This window comes from Gastrolobium bilobum, unplaced genomic scaffold, assembly GCF_033153095.1.
Source record: "Gastrolobium bilobum isolate Gb01-03AN ecotype WA unplaced genomic scaffold, APGP_CSIRO_Gbil_v1 utg4377, whole genome shotgun sequence".
In the NCBI taxonomy this organism is placed as follows: Eukaryota; Viridiplantae; Streptophyta; class Magnoliopsida; order Fabales; family Fabaceae; genus Gastrolobium; species Gastrolobium bilobum.
This window is the reverse complement of record NW_026895684.1, coordinates 1,624,337-1,649,176: the sequence shown is the minus strand read 5'-3', so window position 1 is coordinate 1,649,176 and position 24,840 is coordinate 1,624,337. Positions and strand designations below refer to the sequence as shown.

At 33.6% G+C, this 24,840-nt stretch overlaps 2 protein-coding genes, 1 non-coding gene and 1 pseudogene across 3 annotated transcripts; all 4 read left to right on the top strand.

Moving 5' to 3' along the window:
• Window positions 1–2,689: 2,689 nt before the first annotated feature.
• Window positions 2,690–3,649, top strand: LOC133291330 (EPIDERMAL PATTERNING FACTOR-like protein 1). Its single transcript, XM_061489585.1, has 2 exons — window positions 2,690–3,237; window positions 3,341–3,649. The coding sequence occupies exons 1-2, from the start codon at window positions 3,106–3,108 to the stop codon at window positions 3,590–3,592; spliced, it is 384 nt and encodes a 127-aa protein (XP_061345569.1). The 5' UTR covers window positions 2,690–3,105; the 3' UTR covers window positions 3,593–3,649.
• Window positions 3,650–6,304: 2,655 nt separating this feature from the next.
• Window positions 6,305–6,500, top strand: LOC133291408 (U2 spliceosomal RNA). Its single transcript, XR_009748793.1, has one exon. It is a non-coding gene; the product is annotated as a U2 spliceosomal RNA (small nuclear RNA).
• A 1,248-nt stretch (window positions 6,501–7,748) lies between these two features.
• LOC133291282 (uncharacterized) lies at window positions 7,749–8,708 on the top strand. The gene is made up of 2 exons (XM_061489519.1): window positions 7,749–8,213; window positions 8,540–8,708. The coding sequence occupies exons 1-2, from the start codon at window positions 7,771–7,773 to the stop codon at window positions 8,580–8,582; spliced, it is 486 nt and encodes a 161-aa protein (XP_061345503.1). The 5' UTR covers window positions 7,749–7,770; the 3' UTR covers window positions 8,583–8,708.
• A 12,005-nt stretch (window positions 8,709–20,713) lies between these two features.
• Window positions 20,714–20,860, top strand: LOC133291415 (U2 spliceosomal RNA; annotated as a pseudogene).
• The last annotated feature ends 3,980 nt before the right edge of the window (window positions 20,861–24,840 follow it).

The window sequence follows — 24,840 nt, the reverse complement described above, 5'->3', positions numbered from 1 at the left end:
TGTTTGAGAGAGAAGAAATATTTTTGTGTTTAGGAATCATGATTATTATGAATATGCTGATAAAATAAATTTTTTGAGAATGTAATTAAAAAATTATTTAGTAGGTTAAAATATTACCGAGCTTATGTAACACAAAAATTATGTACATAGTGAAATATGTTGAGATATTCAAGTGTGATGAGTCTCATATTGGTTGGTAATGAGCTAAGTGAAGAGTATATAAGTGGAAGGAATGCCTTAAAGTTTTGGGTTGAGATGTGGTGTTGGACCCACTTGGTGTACTTGGAGTAGCTTAGCTCATTGGTGGCGGTCTCCCGCCACGGGCTTTCCCCTGGATCCGCCTGACATTGGTATCAGAGCTGGGTTAGGCTCGAGTTAGCCTGGTGATTGGCTAGGAGGCGGGTTGAGTACTTGAGCCCTGGGGTACTCGGTTGAGGGAAAGAGCATATTAATGTTGAGTTTCACACTTGGCTCACGAGTGAGTATTAAAAAAAAAAAAGAAGCTCATGAGCACCTTATCACAAAGAACAAAATAAGATTTGGGACATGTGCTCTCAAATTTCTGAGAGGAAAAGAATATTTTGGATTTCTATCATTCTTGGGGACAAGGGGGTAGCAGAAATCCATCTTTGGTTCTTTGTAAATGCATGATCTCACGTTTTACACGGTTTGATTATTATGTAGGTTCATATATTTTGTTGAAAAGTTTGTAATTTTTTTTTTTTGGTACATAAAAAAGTTTGTAATTTAATTTCTAGGCTTTTAAAGTTTATTAAAGAAGTCTTTTTTTTTGGTAATATATTAAAGAAGTCTTTTTTTTTTTTGTAAGCTATATTAAAGAAGTCTTTACTTGCATGCAGTGTTGAAATTGTCACATTAAGTTATAAAAATTTAAATTTCCAAAAAAAAAAAAAAGTTATAAAAATTTATTGAAAATTTTGCATCAATTATAGAAACTTAAAAAAAGCAAAGGTTAATGAGTTTTGATGCTGTGAGTTAATAAGAACTTAATCATAAAAAAATTTAAAATTTTAATTATATAACTTTAAATTATAAATACTTATTTTAAAAATTAGTATAACTGTGAGCACTAGGACGTTGATTTAACTATAATTTTCATTGGACGGGTCACGGGTGAACTGAAGAGGTTATATAATTCAGTACAAAACAGGTTGGGCTGGCCTATCATGCAAATTGAGATTAATCATTTTCCTGTTTGTGGTCACAATCGTCAAAATTATCAGCACCACTAAATCCGGGATTGCATGTGAATGTGATCCCATAGTACTTAAAAATAAAATAAAATGAAAATCAGAGCAAGGATTTGGAAGGTACATAATATAGATACAAGAGGGGCAGCGTGACTGTCATTGTCTTTTTGCATGACCTTTTTACTCTTCTAATGGTAAATAATGGAATCCTCGATTGGAAAACTCAGAAAGAAATGGAGTAGATAAAATATTACTTTACTTGTTTTTGATGATGATCAGCACCTCATTTGTGACTGCAAGAGCTAAGAAGAAGAAGGGGCAAACCTGTACAAAATGGAAATATATTCATCTTTGCAGATACATCTTTTTCCTCCCCTCTGTGGTAAAAAAGATGTGTACGTCTGGTCACTCACACAGTCACAATCCCTCTCACCCTCTCAGTGCAATGTCAATAATCTAATGGCAGCTTTGACTAAATGAAAGCTGTGAAATCACAGCAAGGAATCCCGAAACCTCGAAAAGGAAACTGAAACAACAATAGTTCCACATGCCCTTTAAGCTTATTTTGTGTGAAATGTTTTCTTTAAGTGTGCTACATCAATTTTAGAAATTCACCTCTAAGGAGGGCAGGTCCACAATTGCTTACCATAGTAAAATGGATTATGTTACATGAAAAACACTTAAAGCAAGCAAAAATGCAATAATTAAGCATAATTGTTGTTATTATTATCCTTTTGGTGGATTATGTATACCATAGGCATATATTACAATATTTTCCTTTGCTGTTATGGATTAAAAAGCTAAAGAATTATGACAAAACAAATGATAAAAGGTTTACATAATTTGCAAAAATTCTTAAATTTAATTTTAATTCTGTTCCGTCATTATTGAAAGAAGAAAAAAAAAACTCATGACAAACCAAAATATTTACACAACAAAATGATATTAATGATCCCATATGGGACCACTACTGTAGGAGTTCTATTTATGAGAGAAAAGTAATGTCAGCAGGTACTTAGTCATTCAATTTCTTTGTCTTTTCTACGAACTTGAGGGGAGGTATTATTTATTATTTAGGGGCAAACTAAAAAAATTCCTCTCCTTGAGCCAAGAAGATGATTCATTTACACCACATTAAGTTAGCAGACACAAGTCACTCAACCCATTTGCAGTAGCAGCCATATAATCAGGTGGAAACTCTTCATTGTAAAATGTAAATAATCAAGTCATTCACACAGTCAAACCGATAAATCTCTAGTCTGAGAACTGAGCCAAGAATTAGCTAGCATAATAAATGCCAATTTTAACTACCTCTTGCCTTTGATTTTTTTTTTTAACCCCATCATAGACACACACAAAGGCATTTGTTTTCCACCAAACTATTAATAACCAGCTTCAAAGGCTCAAACTGCTAATAGAACGCTGGCAAAGGGGTCCTATATACTGATGTGGATTCTCCCAATTTGCTTAACACTCTTGAACCGTTCCTTTCACTTTTCTGCAACACTCTGCATTCTGCAGTCTGTACTCCATCTCTCTCTCTCTCTCTTTCTTTTTCTGTGTGTGTCCACTGTCTCTCTCTCTCTCTCTCTCTATAGCTGCAGGCAGCAAACACATCTTCCAATTTTATGTACCTCTCCCTCTTCTCTTTTCTTCAGGCTATACGCCATGACAAGAAAAGCACTCAACACTAGAAAATAAGTAAAAGCCATCTTTTATTTAACTCTCTTCTTTCTGCCTCAGTGTGCTTCTCTTGGTTGGGTTGCTTCACAAGTCGAGAAAGTTTCACAGGACTGGTATTCGGATCTCAGTTATAACTTGCATTAAATTTTGCCACCTAGAGCCTTTTCTTTTAGATGGGGAATGACTTCAAGAGGTAACATGATATGCATTCATGGCTTCACCTAATTCATATCAGTACTCCTCCTCCACCACCACCACAACCTTGCTCATCATAGTTCTGCTGCATCATCTTCTCTGTCTTGTTTCTAGCTTCAATCAACCACAGCCTGCGATTTCTCCCCGGGTAGGCTTTTGATTTAAACCATGGTTGTTTCTACACACTCTTCTTTAAGTGCATGTGTGTACTTTTTTCTAATAAGGGTCCAAAATTGGTGTTTTATGTGCAGGAACTGTTGTTTGAGGAGAAAAACAGGTTAGGTTCAATCCCTCCTAGCTGTCACAACAAATGCAATGAATGTCATCCATGCATGGCGGTTCAAGTGCCAACTTTGCCTAGCCACGACCCGGTCCAGCCGGATCTTACAAAAACCGTTGTCACGGAAAGTTTGTTTAATCCATCTTCTCAAGGTAACAGGTACTCCAATTACAAGCCATTGGGGTGGAAATGCCATTGTGGTGACCACTTCTTCAACCCTTAGAAATTATGGTTTATACCTTCATGGAGAATATCCTCACCTTGGTTTGTAAAATTAAAATTACCCCTCTTTTTTCTTTTTTTCTTTTGTTGGTTATATTATATTATTATTAATATTTGTGTTTTAGGGGTCTATGTTATTGCTTAGCTAGGGTCACAAATATGCTTTACTTGCGTCAGCATTGATTGTATGTATACATTGAAGTTTGATACACTTGTACAGCTTTTATTACAGATCTGAATTCTACTTTGTGTTGCGTCTAAATTTTGAGAAAGTTTTTTTTTTTTTTTTTTGTTGCATGTGTTTACTTCTAAGAAATTTTTTATAATCTCCACAAGGAGGTCCAGAAAAGATTAATTTGAAAATTTTGGTGTCTAGAACGTACGGTAAGAGGCGGTTGTGTCTTGTCCATTGCTAAGTGTCCTTTCCCTGTTTTCTTTTGGATTTTATAATCTAATGTTGTGTGAATCTGTCTCATGACCTTTTGCTTTTCTTCTTGGAATTGACATTGCCTGTGAGAATACATATTCATGGCGTTGGCATATCTTTTGGTAATTTCTGGTGACCCTTGCCTTATGTCCCTGTCCATAAAATTCGTTTATAATTTTTATCCAAAAAAGAAATTGTTAATAAATTCCATATTAGAAAGTATTAAATGTTGTTAGAACAAAAATTTCTCTTATTGTGCATAATCATGTTTATTAATTAAATTACAAGTTATGTCATTTTTAACTGATTTTTAATAATTTTTGTTAAAACAATTATATATTAATGATATGTTTAGATTAAAATTTATAAATTTGATTTCGGACGAGCTTGCTTTCGTAAGTTAATTTTAACAAGAGTATTGGAATGAATTCATTTATGTTATATGAAATTTAGTTTTGAGATGAGGAATGTTATTTAAATAGTATTGATAAAAAATTAATTTAAATTTATAATTATCAGAAAAGGTGCGAGTTTATTTCTTGAGTTGAATTGAAAATAATTTAGTGTTAAAAATTTAATTGCAATTAAATTGATGGTCAACTAGTTAATTTAAAAGTTGAAGTTTGTTTTGTTATTATATAATTTAATCTTGATGTAATGGTAATATAAAAAAAATTACATTATCATTAAATCATATATTGTTATATTATTCGATGAGTTTTATATTTCATGTAATTATTTCACCTTGTTAAATTTATTAAATGATGTGCTAATATAAAATTGGATAATACTGCAAAAAAAAATTATATTGAAGTGTATTAAAATTAAAGTAGAAAGTTTTTAAATTCTATTTATTTAAATATTATTAAATCATAAAAATATTTTTATTAAAATATACATAAATAAACTTTTTCATTATACAAAAAATATTTTAAAGATATTTGGTGGGCCGGTCCATGAACTCCGATTGGCTGGCTCTAAACAATATTCGGTTTCAACTCGCAAAACTACAGCTCACGTGTGCTCTAATCGGGCTATTAGTATACCCAAAAAGAGAAAAGAAATTGAGACCGCATAAGCGAATCGGAATGCAAATAAGCACATTGTCTTATTTTGGTACAAACTTGAAGTTGGTTTTATAGACAATAATTTAGGTACATTACTCATTGTTGCCAAGAGATTATATTTCGCTGGAAAGTGGAAACGATCTAGTATGATCCTGGACCACCTTGAATAGGATTGTCTTCGGTGAATAATACATGTTTATCTAAAAAGAAAATTAAAAATTTGTTATGAATGACTTATGACTCTGTGTGTAATTTTATTTATTTATTTTTAAATTTTTGTACAGCGAAATAAGCTCTACCGAAGAGGGCACCAGAACTATCTGCAAGAAGTTGCAGACATAACTCATCATGAGAAGCATTCCATTTCCAAATTCCAAATGATATCATGGCTTGAAACAAGATAAAAGCACTATAATTTCCTTTCCAAAGCATATAAAGACTACCAACTTCCCAATTTGACGAAATTCAAGAATATCCAACAAGATAGCACCATAAGTATGAGTTTCAACCGTTGCATGGTCAATCAACTTAAGGGACTCCTTGGAGTTTGTTTCTATTACTCTCTTGTTAGGTTCATACATTCTTTCCTAGAGTTGCTTGCTATTCTAATTTCTAATAAATCCATCTAAGAATGTCATTTGCATTTACAAATACCAATATCGCTTGAGGGATATGAAATTGGCTTCCAAATGAATTTGCGTCAGATCACGTTATCTATGTTTCTTATTATTTTCTCTGGAAAACTTGAAGATTCAAAGAACTAAAGCCTAACAACTTCAATTTTAAAGACCCTATTACAATTGAGAGACAAGACAAGTTACTGGTCTTTGGAGCAGTGGTATTGTTGTTTCTCTCTAACATGCAGGACAAGAATATTCCAGTATCAACGACTCAATATGTTGCGTTGTTGTCCTTTTTCATTAACTTATTTTGTCAAAATTACTAGGATTATGCAGCAACTAACTTGACCCGAGCAGCTATGCTGGCTTTACTAATTGTGGTTGAACGCATCCATTATCCAAGGTTTGAACAAGATTTGTTAGACTTGGATGGTTCGTGGTCGACCCTTCAATAAATGCTGCAACATGGGCTATAGAAAGAAAGCCTCTGTGCGGGGCCCAGTGTTGAACTAGTCATGACAAAGTACCACATCGCTTAGGAGAAAGAAGCAGCAATGAAGGCTTAGTTATAAAATAGGGATTCCAATGCATCACAACTCATACCTTTCTCGGCCTTTTGGCTAAGATCAAGTGTAGTATCTGTTCTTATCAGTTTAATATCTGATACGTGGACCATCGGTTCACATGATATTAAATTAATTTTTTAAGGGGGAGGGTTCAATGCAGTAGCTTGCTACTGGGACTCTCGTGTGTCGCTCATGCGTTGCACTATTGCACGGGCCTGGCGCACCCCACCAATTCAGTGTAAAGCTTAGCTCTGTAATTTGAAGATGGATTTTACTTAATGACTTGGGTGTATATCTCTGAAGTGTACAGCTTGATAGACATTAGTAACATTAGTAATCTATCTTGTTAATTGGGATGGGTAGTCAATGAAAATTGACTATAGATTGATATTTTATCTGCAACAGAATTTGTTCGAAAGTAATTTTATTGAGACAGCAAAGCATAAAATACTAATAATCTATTTTGAATATTTTGAGGTTTTTTGTCCAATTGATGTCTCTGGGAAAAAGCTAGCCGTTTGTCGTAGATAGTGTTGTTGAGAATCGTGATACTTTAATTTTTAATTTACAACTTATTTTCACTAACGACTAGAAAGATTGATTCCCTCCTTGCAATATCTTTGATAGTGTAGAAAAGACTAAAATCTTTGATAGTGTAGAAAAGACTAAAGAGATGTTACCGCTTCTATATTAATTTTAAAAAATATTAAATTTTGATAGATATATAATATTTTTAATTTATATAGTATATATTATAAAAATATTTAATAATTTAAAAAAAATAAAACTAAACTTATACTATAATTTTGTAATGAATCTAATAATTGAAATTCAAAATACAACGGAACATAATCTACTTTTTTTGAAATATTACAACGAGTATTAAAGTGTCGAATAGAATACGTCGTATCTGTGCTTTATAGCCTTCCCATTCATATAAGGTATATTCAGATGTATTAATATATTTATTATTTTCATTTGTTGATATATAATTTATGTATAACAAAAATTTGATAATGCATTTTAATAGTTAATGTAATACATTTAATGTACGTTATTTTTTTTTTCATGCTATCATATTTTTTAAAAAATATTTTTTAAAAAATATACAAGCATAAACAAAAATTCTAACCTGATCGTCGAGCCGTTCTCATAGCACTACTAGTGCTGAAGTCAGTCAAAGTAAAAAAAAAAAAAAAAAAAACGTTTAGATTCATATTTCAAATCAAATAGTCCCTTTAATAAAATAAAAACACATGGTCGGCAAAGGAGTTGAAAAAGAGTCCCTCTAATTAATAACCTCTTATTTCAAATTATAAAATAGATAACCACTAGTGCTGAAGAAGTCAAACAAAGTCAAAGTCTTCTCCAAAAGCAAAAGGTGTATTTCCTGGAAAGTAGAATCAAGAGAAAAATTCTATTTATAATGAGAATCTGCATTGAGCATCAGGGATTCAATTAGAACTAGCTAGCTTGGTAATAGAGTTGGAAGTGCAGAAATGGAGAGTGAAAGCGAAAGAGTTAAGCAGAAGATGGAGGTCTTGGATATCCTCAAAGAAGCTGTAACGATCTATGTAACAAACATCAACTTCATCGTCTTCACCTTTCTCACTTCTCTTCCTTTCTATTGTGTCATGGTTTACTTTGAAATTTTGTTCCAGAAAACTATGGTTGAGACCCCAGAAATTATCTCACTTCTCCCTTTTTACGAAAAATATCAGGGTTATACAATTATTGAATTTTACTCCGACAATGACATCCCTGTTAGAAGTTTTAGTAAGGATTGTTTGCCTGTTTTGATTCAACTTGGATTCATTTACTTGGTGCCTCTTCATGTTCTAGAACTCTGTTCTGCAGTTGTAACTATGGATTTGGCTTCAACGCTTCGCTCCGAAGAGCATAACATGAGTCTCAAGCAGATGTTTCAAAAATCCATTGACATGTCAGTAATTAAAGGCACACTTATTACTTCTTTGTATATGCTTTTCTGGTCAACTTGTTTCCTGATTGCATTTCCATGGACCCTAAGTAACTGTTATACTTTCTACAAGAGTTTAGGGTGTTACATATTTTTTGCATTAATTTTCTGTCTAGCTTTTGCAAAGCTGTTGATGATGTATTTGGAATGGAGTGCAATTTGGAATATGAGTATTGTAATATCAGTTCTGGATGGTATATATGGAATTGGGGCATTAAGACTTTCATATTTCTTCAGCAGAGGTAATCAGAAGAGAGGACTCCTTTTGATGTTTGTTTTCTTTGCTTTAGGACTTTGTTTAAGGTTGTCCTGTGTCTTCCTTGGATGCTATAAAGGAGGGAATGGAATTTTTCTGCAAATTGGGCTCCTCACTGTGGTAAATACACTGAAATGGGTGTCGTGCGTGATTTACTTTGATGATTGGAAGGCGAGGAAAATGGAGAAGAAAGTTGATGAGGAAGTAGGTAAAGATCTTGAAAGTGTTTCCTGAAAGACATTATTATCCCTACGATCAAGAATGGAAATTTGAGGTAATAGGCTGTGAAGTAAGGATAAATAATGTTTTGATGTATGAATTTTTGATGTCACGAGAGTTTTTGAATATAATGTACAAGACGTGTTGAGTTGGAAATCTTCATATTTTTCCATACGCCCAAAAGAATAAAGCGACTGTTTGTCTGAACTTTTTTAACTAGGATTAAATTATGAATTATGATTTTCATCGAATAAATTTGGTGTGATTAGTCTAACTTATGTGATCCCCGCCATGGATTCCTGCTGGACTCGCCTGATATATGATAAATCTATTTTTGTTGTTGTAGTGTCTTCATTTGTTTTCGATGATCTCAATTGTCAAAAGTGATTCACTTGTAACAGTTAAAATTTTGAACACAATCTAACCAACGTGAATTACTGGGTGGTAATAGAACCCACCTTCCTAGAGTTATTATTACAGTGAGACGATAACAATTAAATTTATGGATTTATTGTTTGTAATTTTAAAAAACATAAGGATATATACAAGGTTATGTCATTTTAACAGTTATAGCTATGTATTTTGAAAAATATATAGATATAATATTAAAGTTGTATTTAGTTATTTATTTTTTTACTTTTCATATCAGTCAACAACTTTTAAAAAAAAAAATATAACTTATATTATTATATATATGTATTTTTGAAAATACATAACTATTACATTCCTTTTTCCCCTAAATTTATACGCTTGCAGAGTTAGCGTGGGGTCTTCCTTCCTCTCCCCCATGAATAGTATGATTTGTTACCTGTTATCTTAAAAATAAATGTAGTATATATCGTATAAAACAAATGAATTTGATATCTCTCATGATGAGAAATAATTTTTATTTTCTACACATACATAAAAGTGTATAAGGTTTATATTTTCGTTTTCTCCTTCTTCTTTTTCACGTGGTCCTACAAAACCATATACATTTTTATATGTATGTAAGAGATAATTTTATCTCGTATAATATAAGAAACATCAAGCCCAAAAAAATAATTAGAATAAATAAATGTAATAAATAACTAAAATGTAAAGAATAATTAGAATTTGTGATCAACTTTAATAACATAACAAAAGATTTTCTTTTTTCTTTTTTCTTTTCAACCGTGAACCCCTAACTAAGTTCTAGTCCAGTCATATAGGAATGGCTTTTTCCAATATTTTTTTAATAATAATTAAATCCATTTCCAAAACAATTCAAAATTACATGGCAAGCATTGTTTCCTTTTTTTTTTTTTTTTTTTTTTGAGTTACCCAACCCTAATTACCTCTTTGAGGCGAGTTGGCTCCTTCCGGTATCCCCACAAGCTTCGACTCTTTGAGCCGGCTATGAGACTAATCCGGAGTGCGGGGGTCAGTGATGGCTAAAGGTTCAGCCCCCTCCCCAAGAATGCATTCAGCGGGAATCGAACACATGTCCAATCCCACTAACTCAACGCCAAGGAACCAACTGAGCTGCACTCATTGAGTCAAGCAGTGTATTTTTTAGAAAATAAAAATTTTAGTTACTTAAAAAAACAGAAGTCAAAGTCAATTTTTTTAAAAAATAAATAAATATTCAAAAAAATTCTAAATAGCTTTATCTTTTATAAAAAGCACTTCTAAAATAAATAAGATTTAAAAGTTTTTTTTTACAAGCTCATCCAAAAAGGCCCTTGTAGAAACATCAATAATACCATTTTTATTTTAAAATATTCTTCTTTTCAGATTTTTGTTTATAAAAAATAATAAGATTATCAAATATTCATTCCTGATTGAAGATTAAATTATATTTTATTAAATTACTCCTTCATTTTATTAATGCTCCTTTTATACCGTCCATTGGAAATACGAAGAGAGTAAGAGACAGTCATATATGTTTTTTTTTTTAAAACGTGAATGTCTTATTAGTTTTTTGAATAATAAATAAAATAAAATAATGATTTCTGTTGACTAATGAATATTTTAAAATGGATATAAAACTATAACAGCATGTGCGTCATTAATTGTTTTAAAGTCTCAATAGTCTTCTTTGATATTGGAAAATATTTTAAAAATTAGGAATAATAATTTAAGTGACAAAAAGATTTTTTCCCTTATTAAAAATATTTATAGAAAAACTATTCTTAATATGGATCCAGCAATACTTGAATCAAATTAAATCGATTTGAATAAAAAAATAAAATAAAATAAATCTTCAATAATTTTTTTTAATTTAATTTTAATATAAATGTAAAATATATGCATACCTTCATTCGATCAAGTATTATATAGAATAAAAAAGAGTTTCACATTTTATTACCAAAAAAAAAAGAGATTCTCATTTTATATTATTATTACTATTATCATAATTAAACCCTTTTAATGATGTGATAATAATAAAAATTTAAATCAGAGCTATATATTTTCTTTAAGTTCTGAGGAAAATAATATTTGTTATTTCTTAAAAAAAAATTAATTACAAGTTTTTAAAACTAAAATAAATTAATCAAAAGATTCAAAATACACAATGTGAATATTAAGAAAATTAAAAACTTAAAATAGGTTTCTGACACATGGACCAACTCATTGAGCCTTGTACAATGGCTTTATTTATCGGATTTTATTAATCTCATGTTAAAAGAGATAAGTTATCTCATGTCATAGAGATAAATTTGTGGGCTTCACCGTCTGAAAAAGGAAAAAAAAAAGAAAAAAGTGGCACAGTTATCAAAAAATATATAGGAGAAAAAATTATCACATATAACATAAGAATAATTTTTCTCTTGCTTATATATAACCTGAGTTTTTCTGCAATGGTCAGGACTGGTACACTGGCACATTCAATATATAATTATCTATTATGGCATTTGATGTACTTATCCATTTCAATTTAGTAGTGTTTTCGCTAAAAGTTTCTCACTAAATGAAATATCCAAATTTTAATCCACGCTGAAAATCTATTGCATTGCTTTTTTTAAATCTAATTTATATATATAAGCTGTGTTTTTCGTTCCATCAAGCACATGCTTTCTATACTATTTATCATTGTAATTAGGAATGTAAATAGGTTGGGCTAAGTTAGACTTTGACTTAAATAGGCTAGGTCTATATAAAAAATATTGTGTCTAGTCTGGCCTGGTCTGCTAGCCTGTGAAGATCTCAAATTACAAGTTTGGTCTGACCTATATTTAAAAAATAAAAGCATTGACCTAGGCTTGTTAGCCTGTTTAAACCTATTAAACACTCAACAATTAAAAGAATAACTAAAATAATATTATTTTATTATTCAAAATTATTAAAATAATAAATTTATTTATTTTATTTAAATAAATAATATGATATAGGCCAACCTGTAGGCTTATAGCTCCGACATTTACAAAAAAACCTATGATTTGTTTTCTAAATAGGTTTTTTTAAAAGTCTAGATCTGTTCGATTTTATTATTTGTAATAGGCCAAGTCTGACCTAATATAGACTATGCCGTAGGCTCCTGTAGGCCGTCCTAACCCATTAACACCCCTAATTGTAATTACATTAAAAAAAAATTAGTTCTAAAGATATATTTTAAAGGTATTTGGTGGGCCGGCCCATGAACTCCGATTGGCTGGCTGTAAACCATATTTAGTTTCAACTCTCAAAACCACAGCCCACATGTGCTCTAATCGGGCTATTAGTATACCCCAAATATGAAAAGAAATTGAGACCGCATGGGCGAAAAGAAATGCAAATAAGCACATGCTCTTATTTTGGTACAAACTTGAAGTTGGTTTTATGGGAAATAATTTAGGTCCAGTACACATTGTTACCAAGATATTATATTTCGCTGGAAAGTGGAAACGATCTAGTGCATGAAAATTTTGTCATGAATGACTTATAACTGTGTGTGTAATTTTTTATTTTTTAAATTTCTATAAAACGAAATAAGCCATTTGAAATAAAAGTGTTGCTAACATTGATGTACGACGAAATAAGCTCTACCGAACAGGGCACCAGAACTATCTGCAAGAAGTTGCGCGCATAACTCATCATGAGAAGCATTCCATTTCCAAATTCCGAATGATATCATGGATTGAAGAAAGATAACAGTACAATAATTTCCTTTCCAAAACCTATAAAGACCACCAACTTCCCAATTTGACGAAATTAACAAAGCGAAAAATAAGTATAATATTGCAGGAAATTTGATATATCATGATACATGCAGATACAATAAATGTGAAGCCCACTCTGTTTTTTTTTTTTTTATATAAAAATAACACAATTTTGAATGAGTCAGCGGAACAAGTTTCTTTTCCAGTAACATGCCCATTGACAAATATCTAACAAAATAGCATCGTAAGTATGAGTTTCAACTGTTGCATGATCAATCAAGTCAAGGGACTCTATAGAAAACTAAGAGGATTTGAATATGTTGTTATAATTAATGAAATGGCTGATAGCCAATATATACACAAGTCGGTTATACAGAATCAAGGAGGATCAACTAGAATAAAGTATACTGTTCAACAAACTATACATGGAATAATAACAAACTATTCTTGCTAAAAACTAGGATTTAGTTGCTAAAAGATAAGATCAAAGGTGATCTTCTCCTAACACGCCCCCTCAAGTTGGAGCATGAAGTGACGAAATGCCCAACTTGCTGCGAAGAAAACTGAATTGCTTCATGCCAAGCGGTTTGGTAAATATGTCTGCGAGTTGCTGATCTGTACGAACGTAGGTAGTAGTGATTGTATTGCTGAGAACATGATCGCGTACAAAATGACAATCAATCTCTATATGTTTGGTACGTTCGTGGAAAACTGGATTAGCAGCTATTTGCATGGCAGATTGGTTATCACAGTGCAACTGCATAGGGTGTGAATGTGGAACATCAAGCGAGTCCAGAAACGATTTGATCCATAACAACTCAGCTGTAGCTGCTGCCATTGAACGATACTCAGCTTCAGCGGAGGAGCGAGACACTGTGGGTTGCTTCTTTGTTTTCCAAGAGATAGGAGAAGTACCCAACATGATAAAATAACCAGTAACTGATCGACGGGTGAGTGGACAACTAGCCCAATCCGAATCAGAATATCCACGAAGAAGGAGATCATTGTCGGATCGAAGGAGTAAACCTTGGCCAGGATCAGTTTTGATGTACCTTAAAACGCGGATGACAGCATCATATTGAGCAATAGTAGGATTTTGCATGAACTGGGAAAGAACATGGACGGCGTAACTTAACTCAGGTCTAGTAATTGTCAAGTAAACCAAACGTCCTATGAGTCTTCTGTAACGTGCGGGATCCGAGAATGGAGGACTTTCTGTAACTGCAAGCTTATGATTTGTTTCGAGAGGGAAGGCACATGGTTTGCACGCAAGGAGACCAGCGTCTTCCAATATGTCGAGAGCGTACTTTCGTTGGCTCAGAAAAAGACCTGATGGACCGTGAGCTATTTCGATGCCAAGAAAATATTTAAGAATCCCCAAATCCTTGATGTGAAAGCATGACTGGAGAAAGACCTTGACATCGGTGCATAAGGCATCATTGTCGCCCGTTAGAATAATGTCATCAACGTAGATGAGAAGAGCAACAAAGTGGCCATCTTTGTGTAAGGTGAATAGGGTGTAATCTGCCTTGGATTGGATGAAGCCATATGATTCAATGGAAGACCGCAACTTAGCAAACCAACTGCGAGGGGACTGCCGCAAACCGTAGAGAGATTTACGTAAGCGACATACTTGATGTGGTTTGTGATGATTGAAACCTTGTGGAACGCGCATGTAAACTTCTTCGGTAAGGTCTCCGTGTAGAAAGGCATTCGTAACATCCAACTGGTATAGGTGCCATGATTTGGCAGCAGCTACCGCAAGAAGTGTTCGGACACTCACCATTTTGGCTACAGGAGCATATGTATCGAAGTATTCTTCTCCAGCTATTTGATTGTTACCGGCAATGACCAACCGTGCTTTGAATCTCTCCACTGTACCATTTGAGTTGTACTTAATGCGGTATACCCACTTGGCAAAGAAGTGAGTTCCCACGTGTGATTTTGTTCAAGGGCATCTATTTCTTTTCGCATTGCTACACGCCACCTTTCATCAGTTACATCATCCTTGAATGTTTTTGGTTCAACACCAGAAGAAATGGCAGCAAGGAATTGTTGATGTTTGGGAGAGAATCTAGAACAAGAAACAAAGTTAGCAATAGGATAAGCCATACCTGAGGAAGGACTGGAAGAAATAGAAGAAGCTAGTGGATTATGTGCGATGACTTTGGAGCATTCGAAATCTTGGAGATATGATGGAGGACGGCGAGAACAGTGACCACGTCCCAAAGGTGCAGATGGATGTGTGACTTCTGGGGGCTGTTCTTGTCGGATAGAAAGCTCATTGGAGACAGTAGGGGCAGATTCGGGCTGAGCCTGTTCAACAGGGAGAGTGTCTTCAATTAAAGGGACAGGGTTGGTAACAACTTGGGAATCAAAGGATGGGCTTTGTGGAGCAAGGGTTGGTTCGGGTGATATGGGGTTATGGGGGTTTGGGTCGTGAGGAATATCAGTGGTAGGAATGACTGTGGTTGGTGCAAAAGGAAAGGTGTTCTCTTCAAATACCACGTCTTTGGATACAAAAACAGTATGTGTTTCAAGGTTATAAAGCCTCCAACCCTTTTTGCCAAAAGGATATCCCAGGAACAGACACCGAGTTGATCGAGCTGCAAACTTGTCCAACGGTTTGGGACGTGGATGAGCATGGCAAAGACATCTGAATATGCGAATATGATCATAGCTGGGTGTGCGGTTGAAAAGACATTCATATGGTGTTTTTCCTTGGAGAAGAGGAGTGGGGGTTCTATTGATTAAATGTACCGCAGTTAGAACACATTCACCCCAAAACTCGATAGGAAGACTAGCTTGAAAGCGTAATGCTCTTGCAACATTCAAAATATGTCTATGTTTCCGTTCAACACGACCATTCTGCTGTGGTGTGTCTACACATGATGTTTGATGTATAATTCCTATATCGGAATAAACCTTGCGGAGATTATGAGCACAAAATTTTGATCCATTGTCGGAGCGTATTATTTTGACCATGGTATTAAACTGATTACGTACCATGAGAAGAAATCGAGTTAAGTATTGGAACGTTTCAGACTTGGTGGTCATTAAATAAACCCAAACGTTTCTGCTATAATCATCCACAATTGTTAAAAAATATCTTGCACCGGTTAGAGAGGTAGTTTGATATGGACCCCAGATATCCCAGTGAATAAGATCAAAGCATGCAGTAGTTTTATTAATGCTAATAGGGAATACAGTACGAGTTTGTTGTGCGCGTAGGCAAATGTCACAAACTGAAGGAGAATGACCCCTATTTTTATTCACTGTAACAAAAGGAAGAAAGCTTAAAAACTGAAATGAAGGGTGACCCAATCGACGGTGCCAAACATCTGCATTCTGTTGAGTGTGAGCCGCACATGCAGTAGAGATGGATTTGTTGTTGGATGAGTCATGCACATAAACACCAGCTTGCAATCTACCCAGTCCAGTCTTGATCCTCGTTATGGGGTCCTGCAATTCACAGCCATTGTGAGTAAAAGAAATGATGCAATTTGTATCAGCAAGTAATTGAGCAACTGATATGAGGTTGCATTGTAATTTGGGAACATATAACACATTCTGAAGAGAAATATGAGATGTCAACTTGAGACTGCCACTGTGATTGGAAACAAGTTGATCACCATCAGGTAAACCTATTGTAGTGGGTGGAATAGATGTAACATTGGAGATTAAATGGAGGTTCCCTGTCATGTGTTGAGAAGCGCCACTATCCACCAACCAGGTAGAAGGCATAGTGTGCTTACCAGAAAGGGATGTAGTGTTAGCAGACGGTGTAGTGGAGGAAACAACCATGTTGGCAATTTGCTATAGAAGCTCAGGACTCAGGTAGGGAATCGAGTTTTGGTTGGACACTATAGGTGTTGCAGCTGCTGTTTGTGATGCAGAAAAATTGAATGGGTTGGGACGCTTGTCATAAGATTTGCCACGTCCTCTTCCACGTCCATATGGTGGTCTTCCATGTAATTGATAGCATTTGGAAACATCATGGTATAATTTACCACAGTGAGTGCAACGAACATGATCAGCATTGGAGGAATGAGGATTTGAATTTTCTCTTGCAGCATAGCTAAGTGCATCATTACGAGTGTCAGGAGTCTGAGCCATATGGAACTGAGTTTCTTCCTGGACTAGCGTGGAATATGCTTTGTTTAAGGATGGCAGAAGCGGTTGATTGAGGAGTTGTGTTCGAATCGTGCCAAACATAGCATTGTCCAGGCCTAATAGAAATTGGTAGACCCTATCATCTGCCATTTCTTTGGTGATATATTGTGTAACAGGACAATTGGAGCCATGAGGGCAATTTGGTAAGGCTCGTGCAGCATCAAGTTCATCCCAAGCACCTCTTAATTTGGTGTAATAATTGCTAATAGACATGCCTTGTTGTCGTAGCTGAAAAAGATTGGATTTGAGCTGATAAACTTTATGAGCATTTTGAATAGAGTACCTTTCGCGTAGATCATCCCATAGTGCTTTAGCAGTGGAGAAATAATGAATATATGGCTTGAGAAGTGGATCAATAGTGTTGTGGATCCAGCTGTTGATCATGGAGTTGCAAAGTGTCCAAGCGTGGGTTTCATCAGATACTACAGCAGCAGGTTTGTGAATGGAGCCATCTATGAAACCGATTTTGTTCTTTGCAAGGAGTGCATTTTTGAATGCTTTGGCCCACACATCATAGTTGGTTTCACCTTTTAACACAACATTGGTGAGAAATAAACCAGGGCTATCAGATGTGGGCATGAAAAATGGGGAACGAGGATCAGACGGTGTAAGGGTAGGGTTGGTTGCATTGGCATTAGCATTGATATTGACAGCGGAAGAATCTGAATCAGAATCAGCCATTGGGAAAGTGGATCGATACCTTCAAACTGATACCATATAGAAAACTAAGAGGATTTGAATATGTTGTTATATTTAATGAAATGGTTGATAGCCAATATATACACAAGTCGGTTATACAGAATCAAGGAGGATCAACTAGAATAAAGTATACTGTTCAACAAACTATACATGGAATAATAACAAACTATTCTTGCTAAAAACTAGGACTTAGTTGCTAAAGGATAAGATCAAAGGTGATCTTCTCCTAACAATCTCCTTTTTGACTTGTCTACTTTCATTTTCTATTTCAAATATTGACTAATCACATAATATTTCCGGTTGCTCTTTTTATCTTTCTCTTTTTTGCGCTATTTAGTAATAGTATAGTAATCAATTCTATAAATCTATGAACTGCCCCACAACCAAATAAAATATTTTATTTGTCTTATTATGAATTAAGACTTTCGTATATAGCTAGAACGACCCCCATAAATTGCAAATACTAATTTGTTCAGAACCAATATTTCCAGATGGATAGGATAGGGTATTCGTATATCTGACACATAGTTTAAATATGTAAATTTATCCTCGAAAAGGGGAAAAATTGAATGAATTGATCGCAAACTTAGGAGAAGATCACCTTTGATCTTATCCTTTAGCAACTAAGTCCTAGTTTTTAGCAAGAATAGTTTGTTATTATTCCATGTATAGTTTGTTGAACAGTATACTTTATTCTAGTTGATCCTCCTTGATTCTGTATAACCGACTTGTGTATATATTGGCTATCAGCCATTTCATTAAATATAACAACATATTCAAATCCTCTTAGTTTTCTATAGACTCAGCTGTCCAGTGGTCAAGAGAATCCGATATAAGTTTCTCTACGGTGTTTTTTTGTGACGATAATACAGACCAAGGTCCATACAGAGCTTCCCAGGTGCAGTTTAATAATGGAAAAAGGGGATGTTTAATAACTAGAATAAACTTATAAATAAACAAAGTAACAACTCATATAAAACAATAAAACAATAGAAAATTATATTCTCATATTATATGAGATTCATCTCTCATATTACATTCACATAAAAAAATATCTCTATCTTTTTTTTAAAAAAAATTGATAAACTCCACTTTATTTGTTTCAGAACATAAGATAACTTTTGAGATAAGTAAAACACTAAAACAATTTGTCCTTTATGTAAGCGAGAGTGTGTTTATATAGGGGATCGAGAGTGACCATTTTGCCACACCTGACAAAAATATTTACCAGACTGCCACACCAACAATAAATTTTCTCAAAATGTCACGCAACATATTTCGCTACACTGTGTAGCGAAATATATTTGCAAATAATTCGCTACACTGTGTAGCGAAATATGCCATATCAGGCTGCACAGTGAAACAGGCAGAATCGAAGCATAATTCAGTACACAGTATAGCGAATTATTTGCAAACATATTTCGCTACATAGTGTAGCGAATATGGCGCGTGACATTTTGAGAAAATTTACCATTGACATAGCACTCTTGTAAAAAATTTTGTTAGGCATGAGAAAATGATCAATATTCCTTTATATAAGTAGTATGCTGTATTTAATGCAGTGGGACTTGCATTTAATGGGATAAAGGAGGATAAGGCTGGATGAGACAATTTGGGATACCGTCGGTTATTTTTGACTTGGGTTAGGCACATTTTTTTGACGCCTGCGTACTCTCGTGGGGTAAAGGGAAGAATGTTGGCTGTTCTTTCTGAGGGAGGAGATGTTTATGGGCCTCTCTGTATGAGTTGAATTATTGGGCCTGGTCTTGGGGTTAAGCCAATTAGACTGGCCGAAACAGGGACTCTTTGAACTGATTTCCATTACTCTCTTGTTAGGTTCATATATTATTTCTTAGAGTTGCTTGCTATTATAATTTCTAAGCAACCCATCTAAGAATGTCATTTGCATTTACCAATACCAATATCGTTTGAGGGATATGAAATTGGCTTCCAAATGAATTTGCATCAGATCATGCTATCTGAGTTCCTTTTATTTTTCTCTGGAAAACTTGAATAGTCAAAGCGCTAAAGCCTAACAACTACAATTTTAAAGACCCTATTACAATTGAGAGACAACACAAGTTATTTGTAGAGGTGAAAAAACGGATTGGCCCGCACTGACCTATCAAAAAGGGTTAGATAACCTCATTCCGTCTGTTAAATATGGGTTGAAAAGTCCAATCTGTTTCATCTTATGATGGGTTGGCATGTTAACCCGCTTAAAAAATTATATATTTTATGAAATTTATAATATTAGTTATTTTCATTTCACATTTTTCTTAATTTTTTTTCATCTCAAGTCTAAATGTACACAAATATTCAGTCAGACATCTTTTTGGAACTTATTTTTGTCTCTATATGAATAACTTTGTTGTAAATAATTTTTTTTCTTTCTTTTTTAGAGAAGTACTAAGATAATAAAAATTAGATATAACAAAAGTTTAATGAAAATAAAATATTACTTAATAAAAAAATTGACTCGGCGAGCCAACCCCCAACCCATTTTAACCCACAATCTAACGTGGCGGATTGATTGGTTGAAATATGTAACCCAACCCATTCTATTTTGACGAATTGACCCGAGTTCAACCATATTACCACATGTAGTTACTGGTCTTTGGAGTAGTGGTATACCGGAATTGTTGTTTCTCTCTACCATGCGGGGCAAGAAAATTCCCGTCTTAACGACTCAATATGTTTGCTTTGTTGTCCTTTATCATTCACTCATTTTGTCAAAATTACTAGTATTATGCAGCAACTAGCTTGACCCGAGCAGCTATGCTGGCTTTATTAATTGTGGTTGAACGCATCTATTATTGGAAGTTTGAACAATATTTGTTAGACTTGGATGGTTCGTGGTCGACCGTTCAATAAATGCTGCATTTTGGGCTATAGAAAGAAAGCCTGTGCGGGGCCTAGTGCTGATCTAGTCATGACAATGTCCCACATTGTTAAGGAGCAAGAAGAAGCAATGAAGGCTTAATTATAAAATAAGGATTCCCAGCTTCCACAGTTCGAGCGTCTCTCGGCCATTTGGCTTAGATCAATTGTTGTATCTGTTCGCGTGATATTAAATTAAATCTTCGAGGTGGGTGTGAGGGTTCAATACAGTAATTTGCTACTTGCACTCTTCTTTGATTTCTGGGTGAAGAAAGGGACTTCAAAACAAAGTCGTTTGTCATGCCGTGCCTCAACAAGTTTGCGTGAATGAAGTTTTGTATATTTAGTTTAATGGAAGTCAGTGCTTTCTGCCACGCCCATGCCAAATTGCGATGGTGGCATTTAACTTTACTAATATTAAGGATAAATTGTTAAATATTTATCGGTTATTGGTCATAAAAATTTAAAAATATTTCACTACCTGATAAAATGAGTTAAACGCAAAAAATTGGTTATTGTCTTTCAAATTTTATGGTATAACTGTTAGCTATTTTATACCATGCGTTGATACAAAATGAGATGTGACCTAGCTCCATCATGGCCTCTTTTAAGCGTTATTACTTTGGATGTGATTGGTTGTTATACATTTACAAATAAGTTAAAAATACTTTATTTTTATAAGTTTTATTTAAATGATAATATTTAAATTTTTCTGCCATACTTTTCGGATTGATTAGATGGGTCAATTAAAATTGATTGTTATGTCTTTTCATACTATGTGCAGATTTTACGAATCTAAACAGTAAAACATAATATTAATCTATGTTAAATTCTAATTGAATAATTTGAGTTTTTTTGTGCAATTGATGTCGCTGGTAAAAAGCTGCCGTTTATTTACCAAAAAAAAAAGGCTAGCCGTTTGTTGTAGATAGTGTTGTTGAGATTGTGGTATACTAATTTTTAATTAACCAACTCATTTTCTCTATTGTAGGACCGTCTTGAAAGATTGATTGCCTCCTTCCGATATCTTTGATAAGTATATCACAATTTCCATCTTTGTTAATTAATTAATAATTTTTAATAAATTATAACCGTTAGATTAGTGAAAATCAACGAATACGATTTAGTGGTAAGAAAAAAAGTAATAAATATAATGTTTTCGGGTACAATGTATGTATTATATTTTACTAAACTAACAAATATTGATATAATTTTCATTAGTTGATATATGATTTACGTATCAAAAACATATGATAATGCATTTTAATATTTTCCACATATTTTCCTATATACTGCAACACATTTAATTTACGCTATTTTTTTTTTCATGTCATCATTTTTTTTAAATATACTCATAAACAAAACTTCTAACCTAATCGTAGAGCCGTTCACAGAGCACTAATCTGAAGTCAAAGTAAAAAAAAAGTTTAGGGTCATATTTCAAATCAAACTAGTCACTTTAATTAAAAAAAAAAAAAAAGCATGACTGGCATAGGCGTTGAAAAAGAGCTGCTTTAATTAATAATCTCTTATTTCATGTTATAAAATAGATAACCACCACTAGTGCTGAAGTCAAAGTCTTCTCCGAACGGTGTATTTCCTGGAAAGTAGAATCAAGAGAAAAATTCTATTTATAATGAGAATCTGCATTGAGCATCAGGGATTCAATTAGAACTAGCTAGCTTGGTAATAGAGTTGGAAGTGCAGACATGGAGAGTGAAAGCGAACAAGTTAAGCAGAAGATGGAGGTCTTGGATATCCTCAAAGAAGCTGTAACGATCTATGTAACAAACATCAACTTCATCATCTTCACCTTTCTCACTTCTCTTCCTTTCTTTTGTGTCATGGTTTACTTCGAAATTTTGTTCCAGAAAACTATGGTTCATACCCCAGAAATTATCTCAGTTCTCCCTTCTTACCAAACACATTATGGCTATACAATTTATGAAGGAAATAGCCCTTTTAGAAGATTTAGTAAGGATTATTTGCCTGTTTTGATTCAACTTGGATTCATTTACTCGGTGCCACTTCATGTCCTAGAAATCTGTTCTGCAGTTGTAACTATGGATTTGGCTTCAAAGCTGCGCTCAGAAGAGAATAACATGAGTCTCAAGCAGATGTTTCAAAAATCCATTGACATTTCAATAATTAAAGGCACATTTATTCCTGCTTTGTACATTCTCTTCTGGTCAACTTGTTTCCTGGTTGCATTTCTATTTATCCTAATTAACTGTTATACTTTCTACAAGAGTTTTGGGTGTTACATATTTTTTGCAGCAATTTTCTCTCTAGCTTTTGCAAAGCTATTGATGATGTATTTGGAATGGAGTGCAATTTGGAATATGAGTATTGTAATAGCAGTTCTGGATGGTATATATGGAGTTGGGGCGTTAAGGCTTTCATATTTCTTCAGCAGAGGAAATCAACAGAGGGGACTCCTTTTGATGTTTGTTTTCTTTGCTTTAGGACTTTGTTTAAGGTTGTCCTGTGTCTCCCTTGGATGCTACAAAGGAGGGAATGGAATTTTTCTACAAATTGGGCTCCTCACTGTGGTAAATACACTGAAATGGGTGTCGTGCGTGATTTACTTTGATGATTGCAAGGCGAGGATAATGGAGAAGAAAGTTGATGAGGAAGTAGGTAAAGATCTTGAAAAGTGTTTACTGAAAGACATTATCCCTACGATCAAGAATGGAAATTTGAGGTAATAGGCTGTGAAGTAAGGATAAATAATTAATGTTTTGATGTATGAATTTGTGACGAGAGTTTTTGAATATAATGTACAAGACATGTTCAGTTGGAAATCTTCATACTTCCATACGCCCAAAAGAATAAAGCGACTGTTTGTCTGAACTTTTTTAACTAGGATTAAATTATGGATCATGATTTTCGTCGAATGATAAGCATATGATAAATCTATTTTTGTTGTGTCATTAGCATGAAAATTCTGTTCCATTTGTTTTGAGTAGGGATTTTCTTAACTGTCAAAGTTAAAATTTTGAACATAATCTAACCAACGTGAATTATTGGATGGTAATAGCAATGTAGCATAGCACCTTCCTAAAGTTATTACAGTGAGAAAATAACAATTAATCTTTTTTACGAGGGAGATTATACATATAATTTTTTTTTTTTTACAACCTCTTACCATCATATTTTAATACCATTGATTTTCGCCAATCAATGATTATTATTTTCGCACATTAAACTCATTAATTAATTATTAATTCACAATAAATAATATTTATTGATTGGCAGAAATCAACGGTGTTAAGATATAGTTGTAAGAGATTATAAAAAAAAAATTGTAGGTATAACATTCATCATTTCTTATTTATAAATTATATTATGTATTCAAGAGAGTATGCTTACTTAACAATATATTCTCTACCGTACAAAATATAATTTATAAAAATTTATAAATATAATCATCCTTAAATTTATCCACCTGCAGAGTTACCGTAGATAAGAAGCTAACTAATTTTCCTTCCTCTGTCCAGGAATAGTATGATTTACCTCTTATCTTTTTGGGATATATTTGTCTCATGTTGCAACACACAAAAAAGTGAGTAGGATCCACTTTTTTCTTTTCTCTCTCTTCTTTCTAGTGGGTCCCACTCACTTTTTTATGTGTTGCATGAGACAACTTGTCTCATGCAACATGAGAAAATTATTTTCCTATCTTTTTCTTGATTTTAAAAATAAATTTAGTATTGTATTACCAAAATTCACTAAAATTAATTACTCCTTTAGCGGCACGTAGAGTCATGTATTTTTTTGGGTGCTACTGGTTAGCTGTATTCTATGTAGCACCGATACCGACACGAGACACGTGACACGATACGACACGACACTCCGACACGTTAATTCTAAAAAATGTTAGATTTCGACACGTTAGGACACGTTTTGATATTAAATAATATTGTTAATTTATATATTGTATATTATATTTAATATTTAATAATTTAACAAAATGTAATATAAACTTATAATATTCATAAGTTTTGCAAAGAAACATAAGATATCTCAAATATTTATATTAAAATCAATAAAATGGTAATCGTAAGTCAACGAATCTAATAGTTGAAACTAAAAATTCAACACAACGCAACCTTTGAACTTTTTTTTGAATTTCTATAACGCGTGTTGGAGTGTCGGGGAGTGTCGGAGTGTCCGAGAGTGTCGGGAAGTGTCGGACACGACACGTCAGGATTTTTGAAGTGTCGGTACTTCGTAGGCTGTATTATGTCTAATTCAACTTTTG

Excerpts from the sequence above, each read along its gene's own strand:
- LOC133291330 (XM_061489585.1), top strand. The coding sequence starts at position 3,106 with ATGGCTTCACCTAATTCATATCAGTACTCCTCCTCCACCACCACCACA. Across the intron at positions 3,238-3,340 it reads AGCCTGCGATTTCTCCCCGG|GAACTGTTGTTTGAGGAGAA; the intron begins GTAGGCTTTTGA and ends TTTTATGTGCAG.
- LOC133291282 (XM_061489519.1), top strand. The coding sequence starts at position 7,771 with ATGGAGAGTGAAAGCGAAAGAGTTAAGCAGAAGATGGAGGTCTTGGAT. Across the intron at positions 8,214-8,539 it reads TTTCAAAAATCCATTGACAT|GACTTTGTTTAAGGTTGTCC; the intron begins GTCAGTAATTAA and ends TCTTTGCTTTAG.